Source organism: Mauremys reevesii, linkage group 1 (assembly GCF_016161935.1).
Source record: "Mauremys reevesii isolate NIE-2019 linkage group 1, ASM1616193v1, whole genome shotgun sequence".
NCBI lineage: Eukaryota > Metazoa > Chordata > Testudines > Geoemydidae > Mauremys > Mauremys reevesii.
The window spans coordinates 268,521,745-268,536,195 of NC_052623.1; the positions used below are offsets into that span (position 1 = coordinate 268,521,745).

At 50.1% G+C, this 14,451-nt stretch overlaps 1 protein-coding gene across 14 annotated transcripts in view; it reads left to right on the forward strand.

Annotated features, from left to right (window-relative positions):
- MGAT3 (beta-1,4-mannosyl-glycoprotein 4-beta-N-acetylglucosaminyltransferase) overlaps window positions 1-14,451 on the forward strand; it is a 59,791-nt gene that overhangs the window by 15,238 nt on the left and 30,102 nt on the right. For 2 of the 14 annotated variants that reach the window (XM_039488714.1, XM_039488678.1), the window contains exon 1: window positions 13,184-13,386. The exons of 3 other annotated variants lie outside the window; for them this stretch is intronic. Coding sequence is in view for 1 of the 11 variants with exons in the window: in XM_039488678.1 (XP_039344612.1) it covers window positions 13,349-13,386 (38 nt within the window). In the remaining 10 variants the exon portion in view is untranslated. Of the gene's footprint in view, window positions 1-8,867; window positions 9,089-10,376; window positions 12,128-12,976; window positions 13,053-13,183; window positions 13,387-14,451 lie in introns of those variants that run through there. 9 more of the 14 variants (XM_039488624.1, XM_039488606.1, XM_039488721.1 and 6 more) reach the window with 8 other exon arrangements.

Sequence of the window (14,451 nt, forward strand, 5' to 3'; positions counted from 1 at the left end):
CCCCCAATGAATGAGTTATCCCACTTCGAGATTCTAGCTCATGGGGACCCAGGGTTAGCTAGACACCCCTTTTCGAGGGGCTGGTATTATGTTAGGTGGTGCAATAGCTGTTTTACAGGGAAGGGTGGATTATTCCACTTCCCAAGTTAAGAGACCTGCACAGGCAGGAGCTTTGTGCAAATAAAATCTAGGGGCCAGTTCCTTGGGTGTGCCAAAACCACACTCAGCACCCTTGAGGAGTGGGAGGTGTGACGGTTCTCTGTGAGTCACCTTGTTACCCCCTGCCTCCAGGATGAGGGATCCTTGCTTTTGGTAACTGGGTGTTAGCTCCCTAATACAATCAGCCTATTAGCCACTCAAGCACTCAAATCTGGGCTATGCCAGCCCTGTCTTCACCTTGCAGTTTAACACTAGATGCACCCCAGCCCCTGAGTCCCTGTGAATTGTTCCCCTGCCCTATCCAGCCCCTGACACTGGCAGAGTCTCTGCTACCCAAGAAACAGTGTACCCCAGTGTAACGATGCTGCCTCTGCTGGGACACAACTGAGAGTATCAATTCAGGACTAATTGCTTAGGGCAGAGCAGTTACAGGCAAACCAAACCAGCCAAACACAGAGGACTTTGGTTTTACCTCACTGGCTAACCATAAGTCACACAAGCAATTCCCTTAGACACTCCAGTTTCCCAGTATCACACCAGCACCAGCTCATAAAGTAGGTTTTCCCTTTAAAGTTCAGATTGTTGCAGAGTTGGCTGGCTTCAGAGCCACCAGGATCCAAACTTTCACAAAAAGCACTCTCTGCGCCACAAAATATTTCCTCAGTGACTGAATCCAGATTCTTTCCTCCCTCTGTTATATTGAAACAATCTTTTGTCTTTATTCCTAGGTAGGGTGATTCTCTGTCTGCTTTAATGTTCCTTTTTTTGCAATTGTCTCTGATTTTCCATTGAAAGTCTTGGGAAAGAGCAAGGCTAGACTATGGAGCCATCATCGAGACATATTAGTTCCTGGTGACTACTCCAAGTCCACAAAGACACTTTCCATATAGTTACATTATTCCTTAAATATTACCCGTCCATACATCTCACAGTGATAACGAGTCTGATAAGTCACAAGCTTTTTATAGATATCTTACATGTTACTGTGAAGTTGCACTCTATATGTTTACTAGAAGCTGGAAATGGGTGACAAGCAGGGGCGGCTCTAGAGCCCAGCGGGGCAAGCACTCGCCTGGGGCGGCCCTTTCCCAGGGGGACGGCAGGCTGGGCCGGTGGACCTGCCGCAGTCATGCCTGCGGGAGGTCCATCGGAGCCTCGGGACGAGCGGACCTGCCGCAGGCATGACTGCGGCAGCTCAACCGGAGCCGCCGGACCAGCGAACCGTCCGCAGCTGCGGGAGGTCCAGCTGAGCCGCGGGACCAGCGAACCGTCCGCAGTCATGCCCGTGGGAGGTCCGCTGCTCCCGCGGCTCGGGGGCGCCTCCCGGGCATGATTGCTTGGGGCAGCCAAATTTGTAGAGCCGCCCCTGGTGACAAGGAATGGATCACTTGATGATTACCTGTTCTGTTCATTCCCTCTGAAGCACCTGGTATTGGCCACTGTCAGAAGACAGGATATTGGGCTAGATGGACCTTTGGTCTGACCCAATATGTCCTTCTTATGGGTTAAGAGACACATCTGATCTGGAGCACTCAGTCAAAATGAAAAGACCATATCTGTGACTAAGGTCTGTAAAGCACAGGAGGAAATCTTGCGAGAAAGGATGGGGCAGTGATTAGATTACTAGCCTGAGACTGGGTTGCAATTTTCTCCTCTTCTACAGACTTCCTGACTGTAGTAGGAAGATTGCCTGGGACAAAAGCCCCAGAGGCCTGGTATGAGGCAGCACCTGCTCACAGAATCTGTCACAAACTGACCCCAAAGTCTGACTGGTATTACCAGGGAATTTGTTTACCCGATCTGTAGTTACTATGTAACCTAATTTTTTTTACCAATTTGTTTTTTGTGGGGATTTGCAGGGAGGAGTTAAGGGGGTTCCCTAGCTCATGGTTTTCTGTCATGTTAGATCGCATTTCCTACAGAGGACAGCTTGCTTGCTTACCAGATCAGTAGCTGGGGGTCACCAGTGTAGTTAGGTGTTTGGCTCTGTGTGTGTGTGTGTGTGTTCTCTCTGTGTGCTGTCCCAGCTCTGCACAGTCAGCCAGCACAGCAGACCTCAAGTAAACTGTCCAATGACCACAAGATTTGTTAAGGTGCAAAGGTGCCCGGCCAGGTTTATTGACAATGAAGCACGGTAATAGCACCTGGCAGACTCTACGAGGTTACTAAGACATGTATGCCAGTGACAATGGACGCAGCTCAGTGAATGGCAGGATTTTCCATTTCCCCCCTCGGCTGGCCAGAGAGACTCCCTCTGAGATACCTCTTTATACCCTAATACAAACAAGCTATGTACTGCCTCTGACATAGTTAGTTACTGCCCTGACGTGGCTAGTTATCACCCATCACCTTGTATGTGTCTATCAAAACATCGCTATTATGTACTGTCATCCTGACCTTATCTTTTAGAACGGGTCAGTGTGTTCCTGTTATCCTTGGGGAATGTTCTGTACCATCCTTAATATCGGGATGTTCTGGTACCACTTGATATCGGGATGTGTTTGCATGAGTACTCTGGGATTAGCACTTCTTAGAAATGTGTATTTCTGCAATATCAGCCCTGTTCTTTCCAGATTCTGAGAGTGGGACCTGCCTTATACCAGGCCTCTGTGGCTTATGTCTCAGGCTCTCTTCCTACTACAACCTTCAATGAGCCATGTAGATTCCCTCTGCTGTAGTCACGGCCGTCCTTAGCCATAGGCAGAACAGGCAGCCGCCTAGGGCACCACTAGGTCTTGGGGCACCGCTCTGCTGTGAGCCCGGACAGACGGGAAGCAGTGGAGCATGTAAGAGCAGGGCTGCTGAGTCCTAAAGAGAGCCGAATGCAGCACAATCTGAGGGAGGGGATTGGTTGCTGGGGTCTCTGGGAAGGAACTCACCTGTAGGGTGACCAGATGTCCCGATTTTATAGGGACAGTCCCGATTTTTGGGTCTTTTTCTTATATAGGCTCCTATTCCCCCACCACCACCACCCCGATTTTTCACATTTGCTGTCTGGTCACCCTAGGTGGGGATAATTGGTACCTATATAAGAAAAAGCCCCAAATATTGGGACTGTCCCTATAAAATCAGGACATCTGGATCTGGTCACCCTAGCTGGGGAGCACGTCTCTCCCCTGGGCTGGCAGCGATCCATCTCATCCAGGGGGAGCTGCACAGGGCAGGATGCGCTGCTGTGGCTCCATGGGTGCCCCGTCCTTGAGATCAGATGCTGTGCTAACTTCACCATGGTCATTGGGCTGGCGGTGGTGCCCATTGGCGTGTGATCGGAGATGAGGGTTTGCTGCTGCTGCCGCCACTCTGCACCCCAAGAGGTGGATTTTGGGGTCCTGCAGTTTTCCACCTATCTCCTCCTCTACTGCAGCTGTTGGACCAGCAGGCTGGGGGGTGAGTCAAGCATGAAAGCAGTACTGAGTTGCCATTTAGATTGTCATTTAACAAATTTGTTTGCCAAAAGAGCTTGCTAACAATCCTGAATTCAATTTCAATATTTTTTTTAAATCAATATCTTAGCCAAAAACAGAAAATTAAGTTGTTGGCAATTATTTGTGACAAGTTTGGTATGGGGAAGGGAGTGGGCCAATTTTCACCAGGGAAACAAAAAATGTTGATTGACCTTCCTATAGCCTTGTTACTGCTAAATAGAGCCCTCCAACAACTGTAATATGCTCATCTCCTTACTAATGTATAGAGCAGGGGTCGGCAACCTACGGCCCACGTGCCAAAGGTGGCACGCAAGCTGAATTTCGATGGCACGCAGCGGCGGGCTGAGCGGCTCAGCCCGCCGCTGCTCTGGGGTTCTGGCTGCTGCCCCATTGCCACCCGGGGTCCCGGCCGCCGGCCCCACTCAGCACCCACTGCTGGCCTGGGGACCCTCAAGGAACCCCAGGCTGGCAGCGGGCTGAGCAGGCTGGCGGCTGATACCCTGGCTGAGCCACTCAACCCGCTGTCAGCCTGGGGTTCCAGTCACTCAGCTGGTAGCAGGCTCAGCAGGACTAAATTCAACGAAATAGGAAAACAAGAGCAACTAATGACAAAGTGCAAGAACCTAGAGCAGTGATCCCCAACCTTTTTTGTCTGGCGGGTGCCAGACGAAGGACCGTGGCAGTGGACGAGCATCCGCCGAAATTCGGTGGCATTTCAGTGGCGACGCTTCTGGATGACGCTGCTTATCGGTGGCAATTTGGCGGCATTTTGGCAGATGCTCGTCCGCCAGCCAGTACACAGGTGCACTGAGAGGCCCCTGCGGGCACCATAGCACCCGCAGGCACCGCGTTGTGGACCCCTGACCTAGAGAGCCTCCTGAAGCACGGCGATCGTTTTGATTTAAATGGACTTGAACTGTATGAAGAATTGAGGACACTGTCATCAATGTTGCCACATGCAAAATTGATAATGGACATTGTACAGTTTACTCATACCAGCAAACTTGTTGACATATATCCTAATGTGTACGTTGCCACTCGTATTCTACTGACAATTCCTGTAACAGTAGCAACAGGAGAACGGAGTTTCTCCAAACTAAAGCTCATTAAAAACTATCTCCGCTCTAGAAGGAGTCAGGAACACTTGACTGGTCTTGCTATTCTTGCAATCAAACAAGACATCACTTTGTCTTTGTCATATTACTGATTTTGCAGCCAAAAAAGCCAGAAAGATTGCTTTTAATTAAAAACTAATCCTTGTTTCAATACCTCTTCATATAAATTTCCAATAAAATGTTGACTAATTTTTTTAATTTGTCATTATTTGCATCATTCTGTCAAATCGGAATTTTTTCTATAGTGCTACTTCTTTAGTGCTAGTCCATCAGCACTATAGTGTGCTTAATTAAGTTAAACTGGTTTTAATAACATGCATGTGGCAAGTTTTCCAATAGTGTAAGCTTATGTTTGTGTTGCTAAGAGCAAGACAGGCACAGGGGCACCAGTTTAATAATCCTGCCTAGGGCACCATAAATCCTAAGGACGGCCCTGGCTGTAGTGCCCCATATGTAAAACAGGGATAGTAGCAAAGGGGTATTGTGAGGATAAATGCATTGCAGATTGTGAGGCACTCAGATGGTCTGGTAATGGGGACCAGATAAGTGCCACAGATAGATAGTCTAGTGACTATGAGGGAATGATTACTAGGAGCCTGGGACCACATGAATTTCTGAATAAGGTCCTGCTGAATATGAGTTAAAGGTAACGGAATCTGGCTCAATCTTTTCTCCCTTCAGGAAATTTTAAACAAACACCTGAACCACACACCCCACCCACAGGACATATTTCTGCCTCAAATGTTGTGGCTGGCTTTAATGTCCATAAAAGTTTGTAATCTCATGAGTAGTGTGGCAATATAGTCTGGAAAGTAGTCTTGTTCTGTATATTGTTGATCTTCTTCAGCCAGTCAGAGGATAGGGTTCTGCATGCGCACAGTCTCCAAAACAGTTCCTGATGCTGCTGTCATGCGAGCATGAGTGTCAAGGCATCACTTAATTTATGTCCTTCTGATGGCATCCATCAATTTTTCCCACCACCAATTATAGCCATCCATCATAGAAAAGTTTGAGGTTGGATGGCTCTGTGGATTGGGGATGGGACATGGAGCCTTACACCTGCAGATCATCTGTTGCAGTCTATCCCCAAGTTAATAGTAACTCATGAATGCCACCATCTGATGGGCATTCACTGGCCTATGTGAAATGAATTTGTGCTCTCTGTCCATTCCTACTGGGATTTGTATTTGCATAGCTGAAATCACCAACACGAGCAGGACTAACTGGTATCACTTTTTGGCAAAAGAGCAATCAAGGATTAAATTAAAGGACCATGAAAACTGACTCCCCTCTGCCTTCCTAGAGGTGATTCCTCCAAGCCAAAGGCTGAAGCTCTTAGCTCAGAATCCATGTGTGTAGAAAGCTTGCACTCCTGCTACCCATGATATATCTGTCTGTGCATGAAGGATCAAATCCTCAGTCAATAGAACAACTTCAGTTTACCACCATCGCTTCAGGGTCTCACCTAGAGATTCCAGCCACAAAATCTGTCAATCCAGCACCTTTCAGCAGCACCAATTCACTTAACATGAAGCAGCATATTTCCAGATGGAGGGTTTTTTATGGTGTGTTGTCTTTTTGTTTTTGTTTTTTGCCTCTTCCACTTCAAGTATTCCCTCTAAGCAAAGGCTCCTTGTTTTTCGGTTCATCCACTTTGTGATGAAGAGTTTTAATATTCTGGAAGATTTGTGTCAATATGGCGTATTCTGCCACAGTCTTACCTAAATAATTTTATATATAATCATAAATATTACCTAAACGCAGTTCTAATTCCTGGAGCTCACTTTCTCCCTTTCTCTTTTGTAACATTTATTTCTTTTTCTCTTTTGTAAAATTTTAAAGGCACCTTTTAAATTTAAGTTTCTTTTGCATCTGTTTACTGTAATCACCACAGTTGGGTGGGTGGGGTTGTCACCCTTTCACTTATATTGTCCATTTATCTATCTGCAATCTAAGACTCTCTAGATCTTGCCTTGGCTCCTAACTGCATTTCTCTGGGAAGCATTTTGTGATGCTGGATATGAAGGATGTTCTATAAAAAGACTCTTATTTATCATCAGAACAAAACTGGCTCATGGGTCTTTTATCTATGTGCATTTATCAGTGTGCTATTTAGTAACTTCTGAAGAAAACAGGAGCAGGTAATTCACCAAATTCAGCCTCCTCCCTCCGTCTCTGTCTCCTTTTTTCAACACTCCCCCCCACACCCCATCCCACCCCTTTAACAATAAGCAGGGTGTTTGATACGAGTGCCTTGTTTTGTTTTTCAGGTACTGTTTATCTAAAGTAATGTAAAACCATAGAGGAAGAATGTGCCCTTGTTTTCTCCCAAGTTCACTTTCACCTGACCTTTAACTATTTTCAGTTGCAAGAGGCACGATTACATTAGTCTTACATTTCTGCCTTTTTTGGGGGGGTTGCCAAAAAAAAGTCACCATGACAAGGGAGAAAAAAGTAGAGGAAGCAGAATCTTGTATTTAAATCACAAGACTGCAAGTCAGTAAAGCATGTTACATTTATCAACAACTTCTTGTTTACAGTGGGCTAAGTCAGTTCCTGTATCTGTTTCATTTCACCTCTCTGTAAAATGGAAATAATAATACAGTATATGATGATGATCAACTCCCAGCAGAGGAAGAAATTAGAAGGAGAAGGTGGGGCTGGATAGGACATACACTACGCAAGCAGCCAACCAACATCACCAGACAGGCACTGCAGTGGAACCCCCAAGGCAAGCGGAAAAGAGGCCGCCCAAGAAATACCTGGTGACGCGACCTTCAGGTTGATAGCAAAAAAATGGGCTATACCTGGAACCAGCTAGAGCGAATGGCCCAGGATAGAAGACTATGGAGATCTGTGGTTGGCGGCCCATACCCCGGTTGGGGTGACGGGCATGAATGAATGATATGATGATGATAACCTCCTTACAAGCCTGGGGAGAGACCTAATTCATTATGGGCCTATGAAAGGAGGATGCCTTAAAAGCAGGGAGTTTTATTATACTGCATGGAAAATTATTGGCATGATCTGTGTTTCATGGATTCTATTTAGGTCAGCAACTCTTTGGGGGATAGGACTCTCTTTTCATTGTTTATATGCATAATGTCCAGCACTGTGCAACCCTGATCCTTGCCTGGGCGTTCTAGGTGCTACTGCAAAACAAGTAAGGCGTTTGCCTGCATTTAGAGATGGTGAAGCTCTACTAGGTCATTACATACTCCTTCCTCGCCCCCTGTCAGTACCAGATGGTTCCCTATAGTATATTCCAGGTGCAGGCAGGTGCCCTGAGACAGCTGCTGCCACCATCGCCCCAATCCCTTTTCTTGGGGGTTGTGCTTGGTGTATTCTTTCGGCTTGTACTAATGGCTGCTCATTTAAGGCACTCCCCAAAGCCCACCCATCAGTCTCCTCCTTCCACCCCTCCCTCCTCTCTCCCCTCTCCCCCCACTCCTCCGTTCCAAACACAAGGCATTCCTTTGTATTCCCGTCCATTGCAGAGGGAGAAGGGAGCAGAGACAGCGCAAAGCTCTCTCCGATTGCTAGGGGTGGGTGGGCTTTGTTCAAACGCAAAACCACCCACACAAGGAGCTGCCACTACCTGTAGTTTTAATCTCCAGTCCCCCCCCCCCCTCGCCCCCTCCAGCTCAAGGGCTGCGTGTGCTGGTGACGATCGTGCCTGGGTGACTTCATTCCAGCACCACGATCTGGTCTTCACACCCTTTGGGGGTGGGGGGCTTCTCTTTGAAGAGGAGTGGGGAGGCGGGCTGGATGATGGTTTTGGTGCTAGATTTGGGGAGCGGGAGCCCTGTGGGCAGGGTGCTGAGCTGATGGACACACACACACACACACACGCAAGGCTTTGCATGACTTGCTGCAGACCGCACAGACCTGCCAAATGTTGCCAGCAGAGGGAAGGAGAGACGCTCTCCCCAAGCTGATCGCTGCGGCGCGCCAGGGCTCGGGTCCCTCCCTTTGGCCGCAGGACTGATTCGGGGGCCGGGGAGGGAGGGGGGTGTTATTATTATTATTCATTTTATTTCCTTGGCTGGCCGCTGCTGGCTCCCTCTGCTCTCCCATCCCCGCTCAGCTTCACCCCGCCCCAACCAGCGCACCCCCCCCCCCCCCCGCGCGTCCTCCTGCTCTCCCCGGGCTGCCCCCTGCACAGGGAAGCGGCTGCGGCTGCCGCTGGGGGTGGCGGGTTGCAGGGGCGCCGCGATCGGAGCAGCGAGCGAGGGAGGGAGGCCGGGGCTGAGCCATGCCGGGGGGCGGCTGCCGGAACCAGGGATGGGGCGAGAGGCTGCCGAGGATCCCCGCATCTCCCCGCCGGGGGCCCAGGAAGCAGAAGAGCCGCCGCCGCCGCTGCTGAGAGCCAGCAAAGGGGGGCGATGGGTGAGTGAGAGACGCCCCCCGACTCCCCCCCAACACTCCTAACCTCCCCCGGCCTCCCGCTGCATCCCACCGCCTCTCCTTCCCATGCCCACCATCCTCCCCCCTCCTAGCTGCCCTCTCCTCTCCCCTGCCCCCAGCATCCGTCCTCCCTCTTTCCCTCTCCTCATCTGCCCTATCACCTTCTCCTACATCCCTCTCCTTCCCCATCCCGCCTCCCCCCCGTTCCCCTTCTGTCATCCCTTCCCTCCTGTACCCTCTTCCCTGCTCCCTCTCCTCTCACCCCTTCTTTCACCCTTTCCCTATCACTCTCTCTCTCTCCCTCCTGACCTCTCCTCTCCCCGCACCCACCCCCAATCTGCGCCTTCCCCCCCCCCTTTGTGTGTATGTGTTGGCAGGAGGTGGGGGGAAAGTTTAAAGGGCTGATCTTGAAAAATGAGCAATTTAGAGCAGGAGGAAAGGGGCTGGGAAGTTGTTTGTTCACATGGGGGCTGGGAGGTTACAACTGGCCTAGTCTCTGTCCAAAGTGGGCCAGCTCCTAGTTCCAGCATCCCTGCTCCCTCCTCACTACCTATCCCGGGGTGGAGGTGAGGGCTTTACAATCCCTCTTGCTCCGCTTTTAGTCTTTCATTTTCTTTCCCTTTATGTGTGTGTCCTACAGCCCCTACCCCAAGAACAGCTGTAGCTTCTGCAAGGGGAAGGAGGAAATTGCAGCCCCCCCCCCCCCAGCATCCATAGAAGCAAAGCAACCTGTCTGCAGAAATGTACAGTGATAATGTCTTATATAGGCTGCCAGTGAGAGAGATGCTTCCCCTTCAAACACCTGCTAAGCCCAGCATCCCACACAAAAAAGTGTCAGTGCTGGGGAGACAGAAAAATATGTCACAACTCCCTTAGCCATCTCTCTGCCACCCCCACAAAACACAGCCACACCAAGTGAGGAGGGGAGCCTGCAGCCCAGGCACTGCAGCAGAAGGCCCATCTGCTGCCCGTGCTCTCTGTGCCAGGAGGGTACTGACTGTGCATGTGTGCCAGCCCTGCAGCATGCTATAGGGAAGAAAAGGAGTATATGCAGGAGGGATTGGGAAGGAATATAAAAAAACAGATAATCAAACATCTCCCCTCAGTCCCCATGTCAGATTGATATAATCCCCCATCAAGAGCTGAGCACAAAGGGACGTGGGCTCTGAGTCCCTCCCCAATTCTATAGGGCTGCTGGTGATGCCTGGGGATTTGTTAGCTATAAATATCTCTATATTTGTTCTAAAGCAGTGTATGTGCGTGCAATTTTGCCATCGCGAGATCTGTTTCTCCACACAAGCTTGACAAAGGTGATGGGGGACAGAGTGTGTGCTGCAGCTGCAGACCTGCTGAGACAGCTCACAGAGATGAGAGAGAGACAGAAAGAGAGGCAAAGCAGGAGGGATGGAGACAGTACTGAGCTCTGTCAGCCTGTGTTTTTATCAAGGGGTTTCTGGTGACAATGCTTGAGAGCAGAACTTGGGTCACCAGAAAGTCCTTCCACATCTACCAGAGCAGAACTCAGGTTACCAGGATCTCACCCTTGGGAGCGGAGCTTGGGTCATTAGGAAAACTGACCCCAAAGAGGACACAGCTTTGGTCACTGAGACTCCCCTTCAGAGAATGGCACTCCAGTCACCAGCAAACCCCACCACCAGAGCGTGAATTCAGATCACCCCAAACACCCACCACTACTGCTGCTAGGAGCACCGCTTGAATCATCAGGAACCGCCCAGTCCTGTGAGCAGATCTCCAGTCATCACAGACTCCCACCCTGGACTGCAGAGCTTGAGTCATCACAAACCCCCATCCTCAGGAATGGAGCTGAAGTCACCTTAGCTGGAACTTCCACTCTCCCCCCGCTCCCCCCCCCCCCACTAAGAGTTCGTGTTATCTGGGTCCCTCCCTCAAAACTAGTGCTTGAGTCAACGCTGAACACCTCTCTCATCCCTCAAGAAAAATCACTCCTGTGGATGGAGCCTGAGTCACTACCAGCTTCTAAGAACAGAGCTCAAGGCAACCTAGGACCCAAAATCAGAGCTCAAGACAGCTGAGACCCACATCCTGTGAGGGGAGCTCAAGCCAATGGAAACCTCACTCAAGAGCACACCTCCGGAGTCCCCACTCCTGAAACAGAAAATAGTGAGTGTGGGGACATGTTTTTAAACCAGGATTGAACAAAAGCAGTCCTCTGGGTCTGTTTCTGGGGATCCCCTGATTTTCCCCTCCTTTACATCCTTACAAACATCCTTTAGGCACTGAAGTAATCCCTGTCCTTATAAACAACAGACAGGGAATGAAACCTTGAGTCTAACGGCTGGGCATCACAGAGTTCCTGCTCCAATCTTTGGTCCTGCCTCTCCACCCTGAGATGGTTTTGCAGTAGTGACAGGAAATCAGCTGCAGGTGTGAGATTCCCTCCTGCAAGGATGCTCTGCTGTACCTGCATAGCTGGGTGTTAATTCTTTGGATGTACAAGAGACCCTGCTGGAGACAGAATGCCCATCACCAATAGAGATGAGAGAACCTGACCTGGGGCAGGGGGAGGTGGCAGGCAAATGCCTGAAGGCCGGCTCCTAATGTGGTGACCTAGCTGATGCCTCTGGTGTGTCTGGAGACACACAGTGCCTTTGGTCCATGATGCTCTTGAAGCCTGCCCAAGTCTGGTGTCCGGAGCACTTTGAGCCATTTTGACTGCAGTTTCAAAGCTGAGCCACGGCCTCTTCCTCGCAGCAAATGTCAGTAAGGTTGGAAGAAGAAGTAGTTCCCTGTGCTGTATGAAGTGACTTTCTGAGCAATGCAATCAAGAAGAGTTGGTCTAAACTGGGGAGCGGGGTGTGCGTATGTTCAGGGCAGGCCCACAGTCATTCGGGGTCTGCCAGGAGTTTTGAAATAGAGGCCCTTGTGCCCTGCACAGGACTGTGAAAACTACACCAACTTTGTGGTACTTCTGCTGAAGATCCCTGTGGAACTGAATCTTCCCTGTGGCTGCAGAGTCAGTGGATACCTATCACTAGCCAGGTGTGCATGGGTGAGTGTGACTGGACTGGTCACTTGTGCGGACAGTGTACATGTGAGGTTTGTGTTCATTGTGCGTGTGTGGAATTGTGTCTTTGTGAGCACTTGTGCCTGTTTGTGTAGTGGGTGCATGCATTGTGCCTTTGTGCATGTCTGGGTGTGTATTGTGTGCCTGGGGCAGGTATGTCTGGGCAAAGACTGGGAGTGTCCAATAATGCATGCATTTACTGTGTGTTTTCATGTTCAGGGTATGGGTATGTATGGTTTAAGTCTGCAAGCCCACGTGGTGTCTCCCTGTGGCTGAGTGTACAGCACGTGTTCACAATTGTGTATAAAAGTGTAGTTGTGCATAGGCAGTGTGTGAAGCACACACTGGTACACGCAACTCTCTTTCTCTCTCCCCCACTCCTGCATTAATTTGTTAGCCAGGCAATAAACTCTGCATCGGGGTAGGCTTCTCCGCACCCTGTGCCTAGATTTCTTGCTATTCTAAGAATAGCAGCTTTAAGATAAATGCACCTTCCTTCCTCCCCTCCTCAAATGATGTCTGTCTTCTCCCCCCACATCAGAGCAGAGGGAGGGAAGGAGAAGGGGAGTGTGGTGGTGGTGGGCAGGGCAAGGGAGCTCGTGCCAGCATTCACCAAGGCTGGTTAGATTGGAGATGGGGTTGTTTGTTCTGAAATGAGCCCTTTGTACTTTGTTGGAATCAGTGACCCAATCAGAAAGGGATGTGGCTGGAGGAGGAGGAGGTAGTGCTGAAGAAGACTGGTACAGCTGACATTAACTCCAGGGCAGGAAGGGGAGGGGAAGATAGTGAATTACCAACTGGCCTAGGAACCTGGGTAATTTCTCTGACTCAGTCCAGGTGTCTCAAAGGGCCTGTCTACATTTCAAGCTTCCTGAGGTCACTGCATGTAGGGGAGGATAGGTGAGCCCCTCAGCTCATCCCTGGCGCTATTCATCCTGCTGATAGGGTGCAGTCTCCAAATGGTTGGGGGCTCAGCAGGGTGCATTTAGCAATGAGAGGGTTAATCTGAAGTCAGGGAATATGGGGGAGGGGGTGTGTTCAATGCAGCTAGCTATGCAGGTGTGTGATAAATGTTTTCCATCCAGCATTCACTTTGGAGGCTGGCGGTACTGACAGAACTATTCAGCGTGGGGTGGGGGAGGAGTCCCCCACAGATGGGACCAGCAGGCAATGCTGAGGAACCCTGACAGAACGGCATGGAGGGGTTACACTGGACTCATGGGCAGCGTTCCAGGTTAGGGTTGTGGCGCATTGACAGAGAGTGGCATGAGAGTGCTTGTAGGAGGAGGTGTTGCAGGCCAGGATTGTGGTGTATTGGCAGAGTGTGTAGAGGCCCAGGACCAGAAGAGCAGTGGTCAACAGAGCTGTGAGGGGCTCCCTCCCTATGGCAGAAGGAGATGGGTTTCTGTTTGAATTGTGGTGTAATGATACACTCCTGAGAAAATAGAACTGGATTCTGACCCCCACCCCCAGCCCCATCCATTGGACTCTGGCCACAGCTCTCGGGAAGCCAGACCTTTACTCCACAGATTTAATCAGACTCCCTGATACCACTTTGCAGTGCTAACCCTTTGTTTCCCACAAGCCTTTCCTGAGAGCAACAGGTGCCTCTTTGGCTGAAACTCCCACCCCTACCACCCTGAAGCAAAGGGGATAATTTTGCCCAGACACTTGCCCAATTGAGTACCCCCCCAGGAGGAGGCACAGCACTCTAGTCCTGGCTTTTCCTTTGATGTCTCCCCACTGAAGTATATAGCCTTGGGCAGGCAGAGGAAATCAGCATGAGGAGAATCAGTTTACCTGAGGGTGGAGAAGGGTTTGTTTTATCTGGGTAATGCACTAAACAGCCACCCCACCCCAGGGTGGGATCAGCCACTGATGCAGGCCTTCCTGTTGAGGGAGCTGACTCTGCACACAAAGACACTCACCTTCTGTGATCAGCAGCATGGGGAGCCCAATTAACCAGTTGCTTTCTTCCTTGGCTGGCTCTGGACTAAGGGGTACCCCACCCTGTATCTGTCTGTCTAGGATCTTCTGTGATACCCATCACTGTGGTATCTGAGCACCTTACTTCTTTCTACAGCAGCCCCCACCCCTAGCCTGGAAGGACAGCGCTTGTCATACTAGCTTTGGTTGGGGGTGGGGAGGAGTGACTGTCCAGGAGGGAAAGGTGATTGGGGAAGCACTCAGGTGTCCTTTGTAATAATCATCACAATACTTTGCACTTCTAGGGCCAGTTTCACCTCATGATCTCAAAGGGCTGTACACGCATTAACTAATTTAGCCTCAATAACTAAGA